General features: G+C 42.3%; 1 protein-coding gene and 1 long non-coding RNA gene across 5 annotated transcripts in view; one reads left to right on the forward strand and one right to left on the reverse strand.

Moving 5' to 3' along the window:
• The window catches only part of LOC308591737 (mucin-5AC-like), a 49,026-nt gene extending 36,762 nt beyond the window's left edge, over positions 1 to 12,264 (reverse strand). The window contains exons 1-12 of the mRNA XM_081202639.1: positions 12,223 to 12,264; positions 10,340 to 10,409; positions 9,141 to 9,278; positions 8,878 to 9,042; positions 8,228 to 8,322; positions 5,686 to 5,812; positions 4,641 to 4,896; positions 3,822 to 3,874; positions 3,382 to 3,482; positions 2,282 to 2,433; positions 1,027 to 1,165; positions 814 to 927 (exon numbers count right to left, since the gene is read on the reverse strand). Of these exons, the coding sequence (XP_081058765.1) occupies positions 814 to 927; positions 1,027 to 1,165; positions 2,282 to 2,433; positions 3,382 to 3,482; positions 3,822 to 3,874; positions 4,641 to 4,896; positions 5,686 to 5,812; positions 8,228 to 8,322; positions 8,878 to 9,042; positions 9,141 to 9,278; positions 10,340 to 10,409; positions 12,223 to 12,255 (1,443 nt within the window). The 5' untranslated portion in view covers positions 12,256 to 12,264. The remainder of the gene's footprint in view (positions 1 to 813; positions 928 to 1,026; positions 1,166 to 2,281; positions 2,434 to 3,381; positions 3,483 to 3,821; positions 3,875 to 4,640; positions 4,897 to 5,685; positions 5,813 to 8,227; positions 8,323 to 8,877; positions 9,043 to 9,140; positions 9,279 to 10,339; positions 10,410 to 12,222) is intronic.
• The window catches only part of LOC308592176, a 41,963-nt gene extending 29,615 nt beyond the window's left edge, over positions 1 to 12,348 (forward strand). The window contains exons 4-6 of one of the 4 annotated variants that reach the window (XR_014010409.1): positions 2,879 to 2,953; positions 4,764 to 4,829; positions 12,215 to 12,320. This is a non-coding gene — a long non-coding RNA (uncharacterized lncRNA). Of the gene's footprint in view, positions 1 to 2,230; positions 2,844 to 2,878; positions 2,954 to 4,763; positions 4,830 to 8,369; positions 8,885 to 12,214 lie in introns of those variants that run through there. The other 3 variants (XR_014010410.1, XR_014010408.1, XR_014010411.1) reach the window with 3 other exon arrangements.
• Positions 12,349 to 12,600: the final 252 nt, after the last annotated feature.

The raw sequence follows: 12,600 nt of genomic DNA on the forward strand, positions 1-12,600 counted from the left end.
TCCTGGTTGCCCAGTGCCAGGATCACACACTCTAGATGCCACCCACCTCCAACTGCTCAGAAAGCCGAGAGAGAGAGAATTTCTACAGACCAGAGCAACTTCCCCTCAGCGACCCTCAAGTCTGCCCTGATGCTGCACCAAGTACTGGTGTGTGAGAGTCCAACTCCACCCTGCTCACCCACCTAGGTCTCAGTGATGCAGAACGGATTGGCCTCCTCATTCATAATCAGACCAGGGATGAGGAAAGTCTTGTTCAGAGCTGACCTGGCATTCAGCAATAGTGCCTGCAGAATCGAGGGCTGGCTGATATGACAACCACAATTACCCAGGTTGGAGAAGGGGCTGGCACATGGCACAGACACTAACTGCCTGTGACATGTGCCCCTTACCCGGTCTGCCCCGCCTCCCACATTATACCTTGCCCCTATCCTGAACCACTCTGATTGGGGCACTCCTCAGTCTCCTCTATTTTCAAACACATCTCCCCTCACTCAGTAAAAACAAACAAACAACAACAAACCACACAAATTAAAAACAGTTAAAACAATTGTAGCAGTGGCCTTATCTCTGCTGCTCTCAACTGCTGGTGCTGGCTTGCCTGAAGGTGAGAGGCTCAGTAGGTGCAAGACTAGCAGGAGGGAGGGGGGCTGTAGGTGGTGAGAGGATAGAAGTCTCTTCTCCTGCCCTCACTTTCTCTTTCCAGTTCACCTCCTTGCCTCACTTAGTTGCTTGTTTGGAACCTAGTATGCAGATTAAATCATCTCATGCTAAACCCTGATACGGTTCCCTAATAGTACTGGTAACGCTACTCACCCCAAAGAAGACTTTAATAGATTTTGAGCAAGTGGTTCCAGTAGTACCACAGGGAACATTTTCGGTGATGACTCGGAATGTTCCGGGGGCAGAGTTGTTCTGTCCACAGTGATCCTAAGAAGGGGAGGGTGAAATAAGGGAAGAGATGACTTCATTCTGTGGTGTATTCAGCTTAATTCTCCATTCATAAGGTCAAGACAAATTGCTCAGTACCTGAACTAGTGTATATTCACATTTCCCACTGAAAATGTAACGCTTGTCGTCAAAGGTGATATAATGCCCATCTCCATAAACAGCACAGGTACCTAGGCATCTGTCCTTGGTGCATTCCCACATCCTGTTCTTACATACGCTGAGGGAGAAGAAGGGAGAAAACAGAGCATTTTAAAGTGATTCCTTGGTTTGCCCAGATATAAGCTGGCATGTATTCCTTTAACACAGGCTTACATGACTTATCTCTTAAATTAATCATAGGCAATGTGTGGAGAGGGGAGGGGAGAGCAAGGGAAGCTGCGTTATTTCTTACAGCCTGTAAAACATCAGAAAGATGGGAATTAAAAGAAATGAGCTATGTAAGTTCTTTCATAGGCCACTCAAGAACGTTACAAGTTCACTGTACCATATTGTGGACTAGCCTAAGGGGAGCATAAGAAGAGTCTGCTGGATCAGGCCAATGGCCCATCCTGCCCAGCATCTGTTCTCACAATGGCCAAGCAGGTGCCTTATAAAAGCCCAGACCTCCCTTAGAACACTTTCCTGATTTGTTCAGAAATAAGCAAGATGTATGTGTGTGACTGTGTGTATAATGTATCATTGTGCTAATGAGGATATGAAGTTCCTCCTATCCAGCTGTATTTGGTTACTTGGCTCATTCACCTCCACATCAGCCTGTCAATGCACAAAAGTTACCATCAGAAGCTTTCTTCTAGGTGTGCCCACAGACTTGGGGTGTGGCAGGGGGTGACCAGGAAGGAAGCTTGTTCAGTGGTCACAGCCCATCTAAGGAACAGCCAGAGTGGTTTAGCTGGTGCCCATGCTACTATGTTTCTTTGGCAACAGATGAGGGCCACTTTGTTGTCTATGACCTTTTAACGAACTTTAAAGTCTGAATTGACTGTTTTTAATTATGCTTTTATCTGCTGCCTTTCATGATGTTGTTTGTTGTATGTGGATTTTACATAAGTCACCCTGGAAAATTTAATTTGACAAATAGAATACACATTTATTAATAAAAAAATGTCATAGCCACATAATATTTTTAGGTATTTCTTTCTTTAGTTATTTATAGTATACATAGGTGTACATTAGAGAGTAAACTCTGGTGTACATGCATAATACGTGAAATGACCCTATGTATATCTGCCAACCTGTTATTCAACCTAATAATTATTTCTATTTTTTGTGTTGGTTATTTTAGGAACATATAAGATGATGGTAACAAGAGGCATTTTCTTTAAGAAGTCCTTACCAGGTGTTACAGTTGACTTTAATCTTCTCTCCTGGCTGATATGTGGCATCATTGTGAATGCATGGACACTCTTCCATAGCGATGCAGCCCCCTTTACCATCTGACACCAGCCCAGCAGGGCACATGCAGCCAGAGACACACTGTGTGCTATACTGTAAAAGCCAAGAAAGCATTACTTCAGAAGAGAGAATAATGCTGATAACAATTGAATTAGTCCACTAAAACAGGACTGGATCAAAAGACTGTAGGCTGTGGGAATTCAAGTGGGTGAAAGCCTATGCTTGTTAAATTGTGAACTGACACCTGATTCAGCAGCTCTTGTGCATACCCAGGAGCCCCAATTTGCAAGGTGGTCTCCAGTGTAAACATTAAGGTTTGAATGAGCAGTGGCTGGTCCACTTAACTTTGATGCTGGTACATGTGAAAACTGTTCCTTCCCTGACACTAAAGTGAATGGAAGATCCCATGCTTATCCCCTGCTTTTTTTGTAAACCACTTGTAGGTGGGTGTGGGTGTATTTAATTTAGTGGTATGTATATTTAATGAAATAAGTAAGAAATTATGCAAAGTTCCAATATATGCATTATAACCCTGCAGCTCAGGGATGGGGAATGTTTTCAGTCTGAGGTCCACCTTTCTTGTTGACAACCTTCCAGGATTTTCATGCCAGTGGTAGGTTGGGTCAGAGGTAAATGTGAGTGGAGCAACAGATGTAACCCTAACCTTATGTACAGTAGTCTACATTCTGATCATGCAAAAGGCAGAGGTTCACACACTTCTCCATCTTCCATCCTGCATCCAGACAAGCAATAGGCATTTGTCACAGTTCAAAACACATTCCAAACAGGCAAAAGCACTTGAGGACACGAAGCAGGACCAGGGATGGGAATGGGCTGAAAAGAGGCCTGAGGATACGGAGGCTGGGAGGGCTCTGTTCAGCTAACATCCTGAGATCCCTCACCCACTACTCTAGATGGGGAGGAGGGTGAGGACAGGAGAGTGCCTTGTCTAAGGTCAGATAATAAGTTTGTGACAAAAGCAAAGGACATTCTGATTGATAGCACAGTCTCTTAAAATATCATCCGGTCCTGCATACTTACACAGTGCATATCAAGAGTCTGACAGCTTTTCTGGCATTCAGCTCCAGTTTGGCCTGCAGTGGCATTTCTGCAGTTAAAGTAGACCATGGGGGCAACGCAGACTAGCAGGGCAAAAGGAGAGAAAATGTGTAAGAGATGAAAGGACAGGCATGGGTACCACAGAACAGGAAGACCTCAAACAAACCTTTTGAACAGAAGTCTACTATGGTTTGTGGAACTATTATATAATTAACTATGAAGCCCATATTAACTTGAAACTTTTAATGAATATGGTTTTCCAGTGAATATTTAATAATTGTGCCCAGTTGTCAATTTGTAGCCATCTACAATATAAAAGGCTTTTAACAAAATAAGGAACGCAGCCCAATTGTCTGCAACTTTCCAAGATGGAAAGTAAGAATATATATCATATTTTACATATATAGGTATATTCTCCTTACCCTGTTTTGTGTCCCCATCACCAATGCAGTTCAACTTTCCTTGGCTGCATGTGCTATGTAAAAGAAAGAGGAATTAGGTTTGCTTTTGCATTCACTTTCTGGTTGTGCTTAAAACTTGGAGCCTTCAAGTTGTGAGTCTGTAGTTGTGCCCTAGACAGAGTAGAGCAGTTGGGTTTACTCCAGAAATACCGGTGATTTAGGGATATTTAGAATCTAAAATTGAATCCCCGCAGCGGGGTGCGCTCCTGTTGTTCGGTCCCAGCGCCTGCCAACCTAGCAGTTCGAAAGCACCCCTGGGTGCAAGTAGATAAATAGGGACCGCTTACCAGCGGGAAGGTAAACGGCGTTCCGTGTGCTGCGCTGGCTCGCCAGATGCAGCTTGTCACGCTGGCCACGTGACCCGGAAGTGTCTGCGGACAGCGCTGGCTCCCGGCCTATAGAGTGAGATGAGCGCACAACCCTAGAGTCTGTCAAGACTGGCCCGTACGGGCAGGGGTACCTTTACCTTTACCTTTTTTAGAATCTGAAAATGGGACCATACAGGTCACTAATTTGGATGTTTTTCCAAATTCTGTTGCTCTTTATGTATTTAGGCATTTTGGTCTATTTACTTATAAGATATGGAGGGGAAATTAGTTAGGTAGCGATAAAAGAATCTGGGACAAAATGCAAGCATTCCAGATACCGGCACTACTTAGTCATGTATTCTGATAATGCTAGAAGAGCTTTGCCATGAGTTGTAGTCCCTAACATTTGGAGGGCACCAGGTTGGTGAAGGCTGTACTAAAAAGTTAAAGGCAGCAGCTTGAATCCTCTTACCACAAAACACCAACGTCATGGAGCACTTCACCGGAGAGTATTGACGTTCCTTTGTAATAGCATGGGCATTTGTTAGCAGGTACACATTTTCCATAATCATCCATGTAGGTTCCACTTTCACAGGTGCATCCATCAACTGGGACAAATTTGACATTGCAGGTAACATCAGGTTCACTCAGAGATCGGCAGGTAGGTTGACAAGAACTGATGGAATAGCTGTAATTCAGGGATTTGGGGCATGAAGTGGTGTATCTGGCTGGAAAGAGAAAAACAAACAGCTTGATTAATTGATTGATTGATTGATTGATTGATTGATTGAAAGCTTTTCTGTGACCTGCCTTTTCGTCCTAAGACACAGACATACACACAGTAGTTTGCAAAAAAAGAATTAAAAAATAATAAGGTAAATTACTAAAGGAAGAATACATGTGGTTATATAGATAGCTAAATGCCCGCTGAAACAGAAGCCAGGCAGACCTTCAGGAGGGCCTTTCATAGTGAGGGTGCCACAACTAAAAATGCTCTGTCCCTAGTACCTATCTGCCACAGAGCATCAAGGAGACACAGAGCAGAACCTGCAAAGGCAGGCTCTTATGGGTGAGGGCAATCCTTTAGGTATCCAGGTCCCAGACTATGAATTTAATGGTTAAGACCAGTAGTTGGAATTGAGACCAGAAGCAGATAGCCAGTGAAATTAGAGTAGTATTAGTGATGTGTTCTATACATTCATCTCAGATAGTAGTGTGGCTGCTGCATTGTGAAATCTGCAGCTCCCAGATGCTTTTGGAAGGCATCTCCACATAGAGTGCATTGCTGAAACCTAGCCTGGATAAAATCAAGGCATGAATGTTCATGACTAGATCCATCTTTTTTATTTTTATTTTAAAAAATTGGATTATCTTTTTTTTGGGGGGGGATGTGTCCTGAAGTCTATTACTCCAGACCATCACTAAGAGAACCCAGCAAGACAAGGAAAATGCTAAGATTCATTGGCACAAAAAGTTATTTCATTTTAAGACCCGAGATGGCTGTTTAGAAGACTTACAACAGACATTGGTCCTCCATCCTGGAAGCTCTACTTTTTCAGCTGCACAGGCTCTAACATAGGAAGAGAGGGCAGCACACATGCAATCCTCACTTCTTTCACAGTTGCAGGTGTCAAACATGCAATTCTAGAGAACAGGAAAATGCTCTTATTAAAAACAATCCATTCCAAGTCAATAATCCTTTTCCTACCGTTTCTCAATTTGACTAGATTAGATTTCACTTGTAACTTTTTTTCAAACTAACTTATATCCCATTCAGTGTCATCTCTCATCCTTTAGCAGGCAGGGGCTCGATGTTCTTGGCTTCAGCAGTAGAATTGTATCATGTGCCTTCAGGCCATTTTAGCAATACAACAATTGCTGACCCAAATTGGATTTTCAGTTCTGAGTTTCACTATTGTCAGTCTTACATTTTGGTTCATAACTGGAAAGGGAAATCAACATTACTTGCAAGCAACTCAGGATTATAAGCATTATGCTTCAAAGCAAAATGAAGTATCATGTGGCGTGTATGTGAATAAAAGGGGGAAATATTTATCTATATTTAGATCCAGGAGATGACGGAAGTATTCCTACTCAGACTAGACCCATTGAAATTAATGAACCCAAGTTACTTATGGCCATTATCTTCTGTGGGTCTACTTTGAGTAGGACTATCACAGAATACTTGGGACGTGGGAGGTGCTGTCGGTTAAACCACAGAGCCTAGGACTTGCTGATCAGAAGGTCGGTGGTTTGAATCCCCATGATGAGGTGAGCTCCCGTTACTCGGTCCCTGCTCCTGCCCACCTAGCAATTCGAAAGCATGTCAAAGTGCAAGTAGATAAATAGGTACTGCTCCAGGGGGAAGGTAAGCGGCATTTCCGTGCCCTGCTCTGGTTCGCCAGAAGCAGCTTAGTCATGCTGGCCACATGACCCGGAAGCTGTACGCCGGCTCCCTCGGCCAATAAAGCGAGATGAGCGCCACAACCCCAGAGTCGGTCATGACTGGACCTAATGGTCAGGGGTCCCTTTACCTTTACCTATCACAGAATACTACTCATTGAGTTCAGACATTCATCTGAAATAGAAGTCTTAAAGCCAGTGAGCTCATACATGTGCAACACTAGATTTCTCATCAGTTGATGATACAGAGGAGAATATGTGAACTGACTCTTTTGAAAAGTTTATGTGTGGTGATATGGAATGGCATGAAAACATTGTCTGTGGTACAGTGATACCTCGGGTTAAGAACTTAATTCGTTCTGGAGGTCTATTCTTAACCTGAAACTGTTCTTAACCTGAAGCACCACTTTGGCTAATGGTGCCTCCTGCTGCCGCTGCGCTGCTGGAGCACAATTTCTGTTCTCATCCTGAAGCAAAGTTCTTAACCCGAGGTAATATTTCTGGATTAGCGGAGTCTGTAACCTGAAGTGTATGTAACCCGAGGAACCACTGTATTTGATTTGTGATGGCAAATTCAGCGGCATAGCTAGCCGCTTGGGTGCTGGGTGCGGCACGCACGTCCTGCAGCTGGGGGGTGGGACAAGCCACCCATGGGGGCGGAGTGGGCTTTATGGAGCCTCTCTGCCATCTCCCCCTCAGCTGTAGGATGGCTGAGGGAGAGGCAGAGGGCAGATGCAAGTCCTACGCTGCCATTTCAGGCAACACAGAGCCTGCAGGCGCCCAAGCCACCACGTCACTCCCAGGAGAGACATGTGGCTCGGGCACGCTGCAGACCCCGTGGTAAGTGCCGGCCCCCGTGGTGTAGTGCCCAGTGCCAGCCGCGTTTCGTTACGTTTGTTGACTGAACTAAAAAGTTTCATGAGCCCATTTTATTTTTAAAAACTCATATTTTTGTCATTATGCCACCCCCTCAGTGATGACACCTGGGGAGACCTGCACCCCCGCACCCCCTTCCTCCGCCACTGGGCCAATTTACTCATGGAATCAGCATTTGATACTGTAGTCATCAAGTGATGGGCATGCACTTGTGAACTAGTCCTTTAAACTCTCCTATGCCTTCTAGTCAAATCCTGACTGGCTTTTCTCCCAGCCTTCAGAGCATCCAGAAGCTCTATTGAAATTCTTTCACATCATCTTCACTCCTGGACATTCTGTTTATGCTCAGCATTTCACTGTCTCAGCATGGCCTATGCTAACTGCCCAGCACTCAGCTCCCCTACTCCCTTGTCAGTTTCACCCTCTCCAGTTGTTGATTTCTGCTTTTCTCTGTGAAATGACATATCTTGCCTCATCCCTGAAACATGTGATGGTATGGCTTGGATCCTATACTGATGACACCTTCCATTTAGTTCCACCCATTTGGTCTTGTCCCACCATTATGTTTCCTTATAGATTAGTGGTAACCAACATGGTGCCCTCCAGACGTTTATGACTACAATTCCCACCAGTCCCAGCTAGCATGGCCAATTGTCATGGGCAGTGGGAGTTGCAGTCCAAAATATCTGTAGGACATCAGGTTGCCTACCCCAACCAAAGATACTTTTCAACTTCCTCCAATAAACTGTTTTCAATGAGAGGTAACAGATCGCTTCATACCGTATGATAAGAAGCTGGATTAACTGAGGCATGGCATTTAGCAAAAGGTCCTTCCGAGTCAGTCAGCAATCCACACCAATGTCGGGCGTATTTTTCTACAAAGAGAAGAAATTAATCCATATCGTTTTGGGAATTTCTATAGGTGCAAATGGCAGCTTTTACCTCAACTCACATCACTGACTCTAGACAGGATATCATGGTGCTGCTACAATGCTTGTTCTACTCACTGCTGTTCACTCATTGCTGAACCTCCTGAAGCCATGGACTGAGGAAGGAAATGATCTAAATCTTGAATATGTGCATGCTACAGATACCCAATATACCCAATTATGCATAGGGCTGTTAGTTTATAGACTACTTGCAAAACTTACAAGCCACAGTCTAAAAAAGAGGTAGCCATGTGTACATCCACTTACCGTATTTCAATGGGGGGTGGCATACCTAACTTCCTCTGTTTAGATTGTGGCTACAGGATCTTGATTTGCAAGGTTTTATTGTTATTTATTTCCCCTGATTTCCCCATTTATTAATATTTGTTTTCAGTCAGTTCTTCTAATTTGTTTATTTCTATTAATTTCCCCCACAAGCTAGGTAGAATTATAATTTTGAAGTGTTGGTGAGTCTTGCTTATAATTCTCAAATATGCCTACCATTTTCAATGCTAAGCGTGCAAGGGTCCTCAAAACTTTGTTTGATGTTGGGACATGCAGCCTGAGTTTTCCAGGTGTTAGCAAATGCAGATGCTGTTCCTTCCACCACTCCACTTATGGCTGTGAAGTCATCCATCTGGCGCTTGTCAAAGTTTCCACAGAGACCTTTGAAAGAAACCCCAAAGAGTTTTATAGTCCAGTTTTATAATACTTTGCCCCCCAGGCATACCACAAATTTCTTTTTGCTTTAAAATTCTTCTTACCACAAGTCCTTCCTTTGAAAGATGGATCCACATGAATATACAATTGCATTGTGGGTACGAGCTGGATTACTAGCTGAAGGCCAAGGTTTGTATGCACAATGATGAAGAAGGACGAAGGTCTGAATATGGTTACATTAGCTATGGACAAAGAAGACACCATTCTTATGAGATTCAGAGCTGCAACTGCCATCCATTACTCAGGAAAAGAAGAACCAGATTTGTGAAGGCCAATTCATGCAAGCCAAGCACATTGGCATGTTGTGACTGTGGGCTGGATGGATGTGTGAAGGGTTTGATACAAGTTGAAACAGTTATATGTTTACTTTCAGATTGTGCCCAACCATCAGCCCAATCTACATTGGCCACCATATCATCGTTTGCCCCAGTTTTGTTGATGATTAAGTGGTATGAACTGAAACAATAATGTGGCATATATGGCATGGATCTAACAAATCGTAACCATCAAAGGATTGGGGGAATATGATAGAATAGTCTGGCACCAAAATGATAACAACGATGGCACCAGACATCTTGTAGAAGGCAGTCCCATAAATGGGGTGCAAAAAAGGGCTTATTTCTGGCAGCCAACTCCTTAATCTCTGGACACCAGGTGAAAGACCTTTCACAAAATATATCTCAGCTAATAAGTAGTTTCCTATAGGAGGTGGATGTCCTTCACATACTCTGGTCTCAGCTACAGAGGTAGCTTAGGACCTTGTAGTAAACAGCAGCAGTTTATATTCTCATTATGGAGAGTCCTGGTTAACAAACTTGCTATCTAATCTGGAAGTTCCTTTCAAAGGTTGCCTTACATACAATGCATTATATTATAGTAGCTGTTATTAAAACATGGCTGATGGTAAGAGAATCCTTCATTTCCAGGGGAAACCTCTACATTAGTTGTGGAGAACATTTGGTCTTCCAAGTGTTGCTGAACTACAACTACAACTCTGCTATTGGCCATGCTTCTTGGGGCTGATGGGAGTAGTGGTCTAGCAACATTCAGAGGGCCACAGGTTCCTCACATCTGCTCTACACAAACCCAACTTTCTTTTCCCAGCAGAACTGGAAAAGGGAAAATAACCCAATCAAACCCTGCTAGCTTGTGGAGTAACAAGCCCTTCTGCTGAGCTTGCCCCTAAGATTTCAAAACTTTTAAGGCTGCCATGGCAAACAGAAGTTTCTGACATGCAACATACCTGCTGAGAGAGGCAACTGAGTGTAGAGCGAGTTGACTAATACACCACCATTAGGACTGATCACAATGGTCTGGTGACAAAGAGAAAAGGTGTAATAATGAGTTTGGTGATAAATTACATCTTCTGTTTCTTCTAATAAGCTTTATTGGGGGGGGGAATAAAAACTATTACATGCAGGTCCTGCTATCAGATAAGTGAAATTAGGGAGTGTTCAGCATTAATATAACCAATCTTGAATGGTTTATTTTGAGGCCGGACACTTTTTACATCTATCTATCTATCATCTATCTATCTTCTATCATCTATCTATCATCTATCTATCTATCATCTGTCTATCTATCTATCTATCATCTATCTATCTATCTATCTATCTATCTATCTATCTATCATCTATCTATCTATCATCTATCTATCTATCATCTATATCTATCTATCATCTATATCTATCTATCATCTATATCTATCATCTATATCATCTATATCTATCTATCATCTATCTATCTATCTATCTATCTATCTATCATCTATCTATCTATCATCTATCTATCTATCTATCATCTATCTATCTATCTATCTATCATCTATCATCTATCTAATATGCATGTTAAAAAAGGCAAGCTTTTGGCAGGTTGCCAACCATAAGAAGCATATTGTTCCTAAATAAGTTCAAAGGATGCTCCATCAATCCAATCCCGATTCTTTCCATCTCTCTATGCATTCATTACTGTGAACAGTAAGGCACAAATTACACCATAATTTCATAAACTGGTAAAATACAAAGATGAAAGGTTCTGAACAATATGGTTGACAGTGTTGGCTTTTATGATTTGAAACCTCAACTGATTATCCCACCCCCATGCCCCATTCTTCCTCCTTTTCAAATAGTTCTTTCAACGACATTCTTCGAAACCAATTTAAAACACATTTTGCAGTCATTCTCTAATTGAACTTTTGTGAGTACTAAGTCATTTTGCTTTTCATGGACTAAATGCCTTTTCAGAGCTGATTATTGTCATGGAAGAGCTCCTTTTCATGGTGGAGCTGGCATCCCAGCAGAGAGTCCTACTCACAAAAAAGAGTCAGGAGAGATGATTTCTACTACTTTCCCTAGCAGCTTACTGTACTGCTTCCCATGTTCTTCTGAGAGGTCCTCCAACTCTCTGGAGTAGCTCCTTGGGTGTTGTGGTTATCAACAAAAACCTCCCACTTCCATGAGTACAGTTCCACTCACTGGTTGTCTGGATTTGACCCATTGTCTTCAGGAATACATAAGGGCAATTTATTTGATACTTTATTATTCTGACTCTAATACTCTGGGCATCAGCTAGAAAAAGCAAGTTGCCTTTACATACAGATTCTATTCTAGGAATGGGTGGATCTGTCATTTTTGGTCTCTCTCAGATTTTCCAGTCTCAAGCTTAGTTCTCCACATTTCCAGATCAGTTTGCATTTTTACAAAAACTCTTCATGAAAATTTATCAGCATTGTAATGCAAACATTTTATGCAATTTTGTTTGTATACAAATTGGCTCACATACACATTTTTGCAAAGCTGTTTTTCTTACTATAATGCATTTTTGCATGTTATTTTCACTAATTCGATTTTTAAGCACACTTAAATTGTACTTAAAGTGTATTTTAAGCTTCAGTTTATGCATTTTTGCACAAATTATTTGGCTACAGAACTGTACTGGAAATTTCATAGAAGTACAAATTTTGAAGAGTGCCTGTGTTTAAATCCCCATATAGTTTTGGAAAGTGTGAATTAGCCAGGTGTGCCTTTAAATGTGAATGGAATTGAATACCCGCCCCCCTAGTTACTCCTGTCTCTTAAGGCATTGTGGCTTACAAGGCGTTCTCTATCCTTTGGTTTAGAAACTTACAGTCTGGTCTCCATTGATGTTGAGGGCAACCATCTTCAAGCATGTCTCAGTCTCTGTCAGGCCACATTTGCGGAGTTCTCCGAGAACACTAAATGTATCATCTCCACAAAACTAAAAAAGCAAGCCAACACCCAAGAATTACCATCTACATCACAAACTTACTGCAATAGCGCCTAGAAATTAAGATTACACTGAAAAAGTATCGCAGATGCACAGTTCTAGCTTCCTTGAACTCAAAAGTATTTTGGTTTTAGGATTTGACTTAACTTCTTATAATGGTTGCTTTAGCTAGGGAAACTGATTCAGGATGTTTTAAATGAGAGAGTAGACATTTTGAATCAAAACTGTTGAACAGGAAAATCTGCTACTTCCTCCCTT

The sequence above is a fragment of the Podarcis bocagei genome (assembly GCF_964188305.1).
Source record: "Podarcis bocagei genome assembly, chromosome: 1".
In the NCBI taxonomy this organism is placed as follows: domain Eukaryota; kingdom Metazoa; phylum Chordata; class Lepidosauria; order Squamata; family Lacertidae; genus Podarcis; species Podarcis bocagei.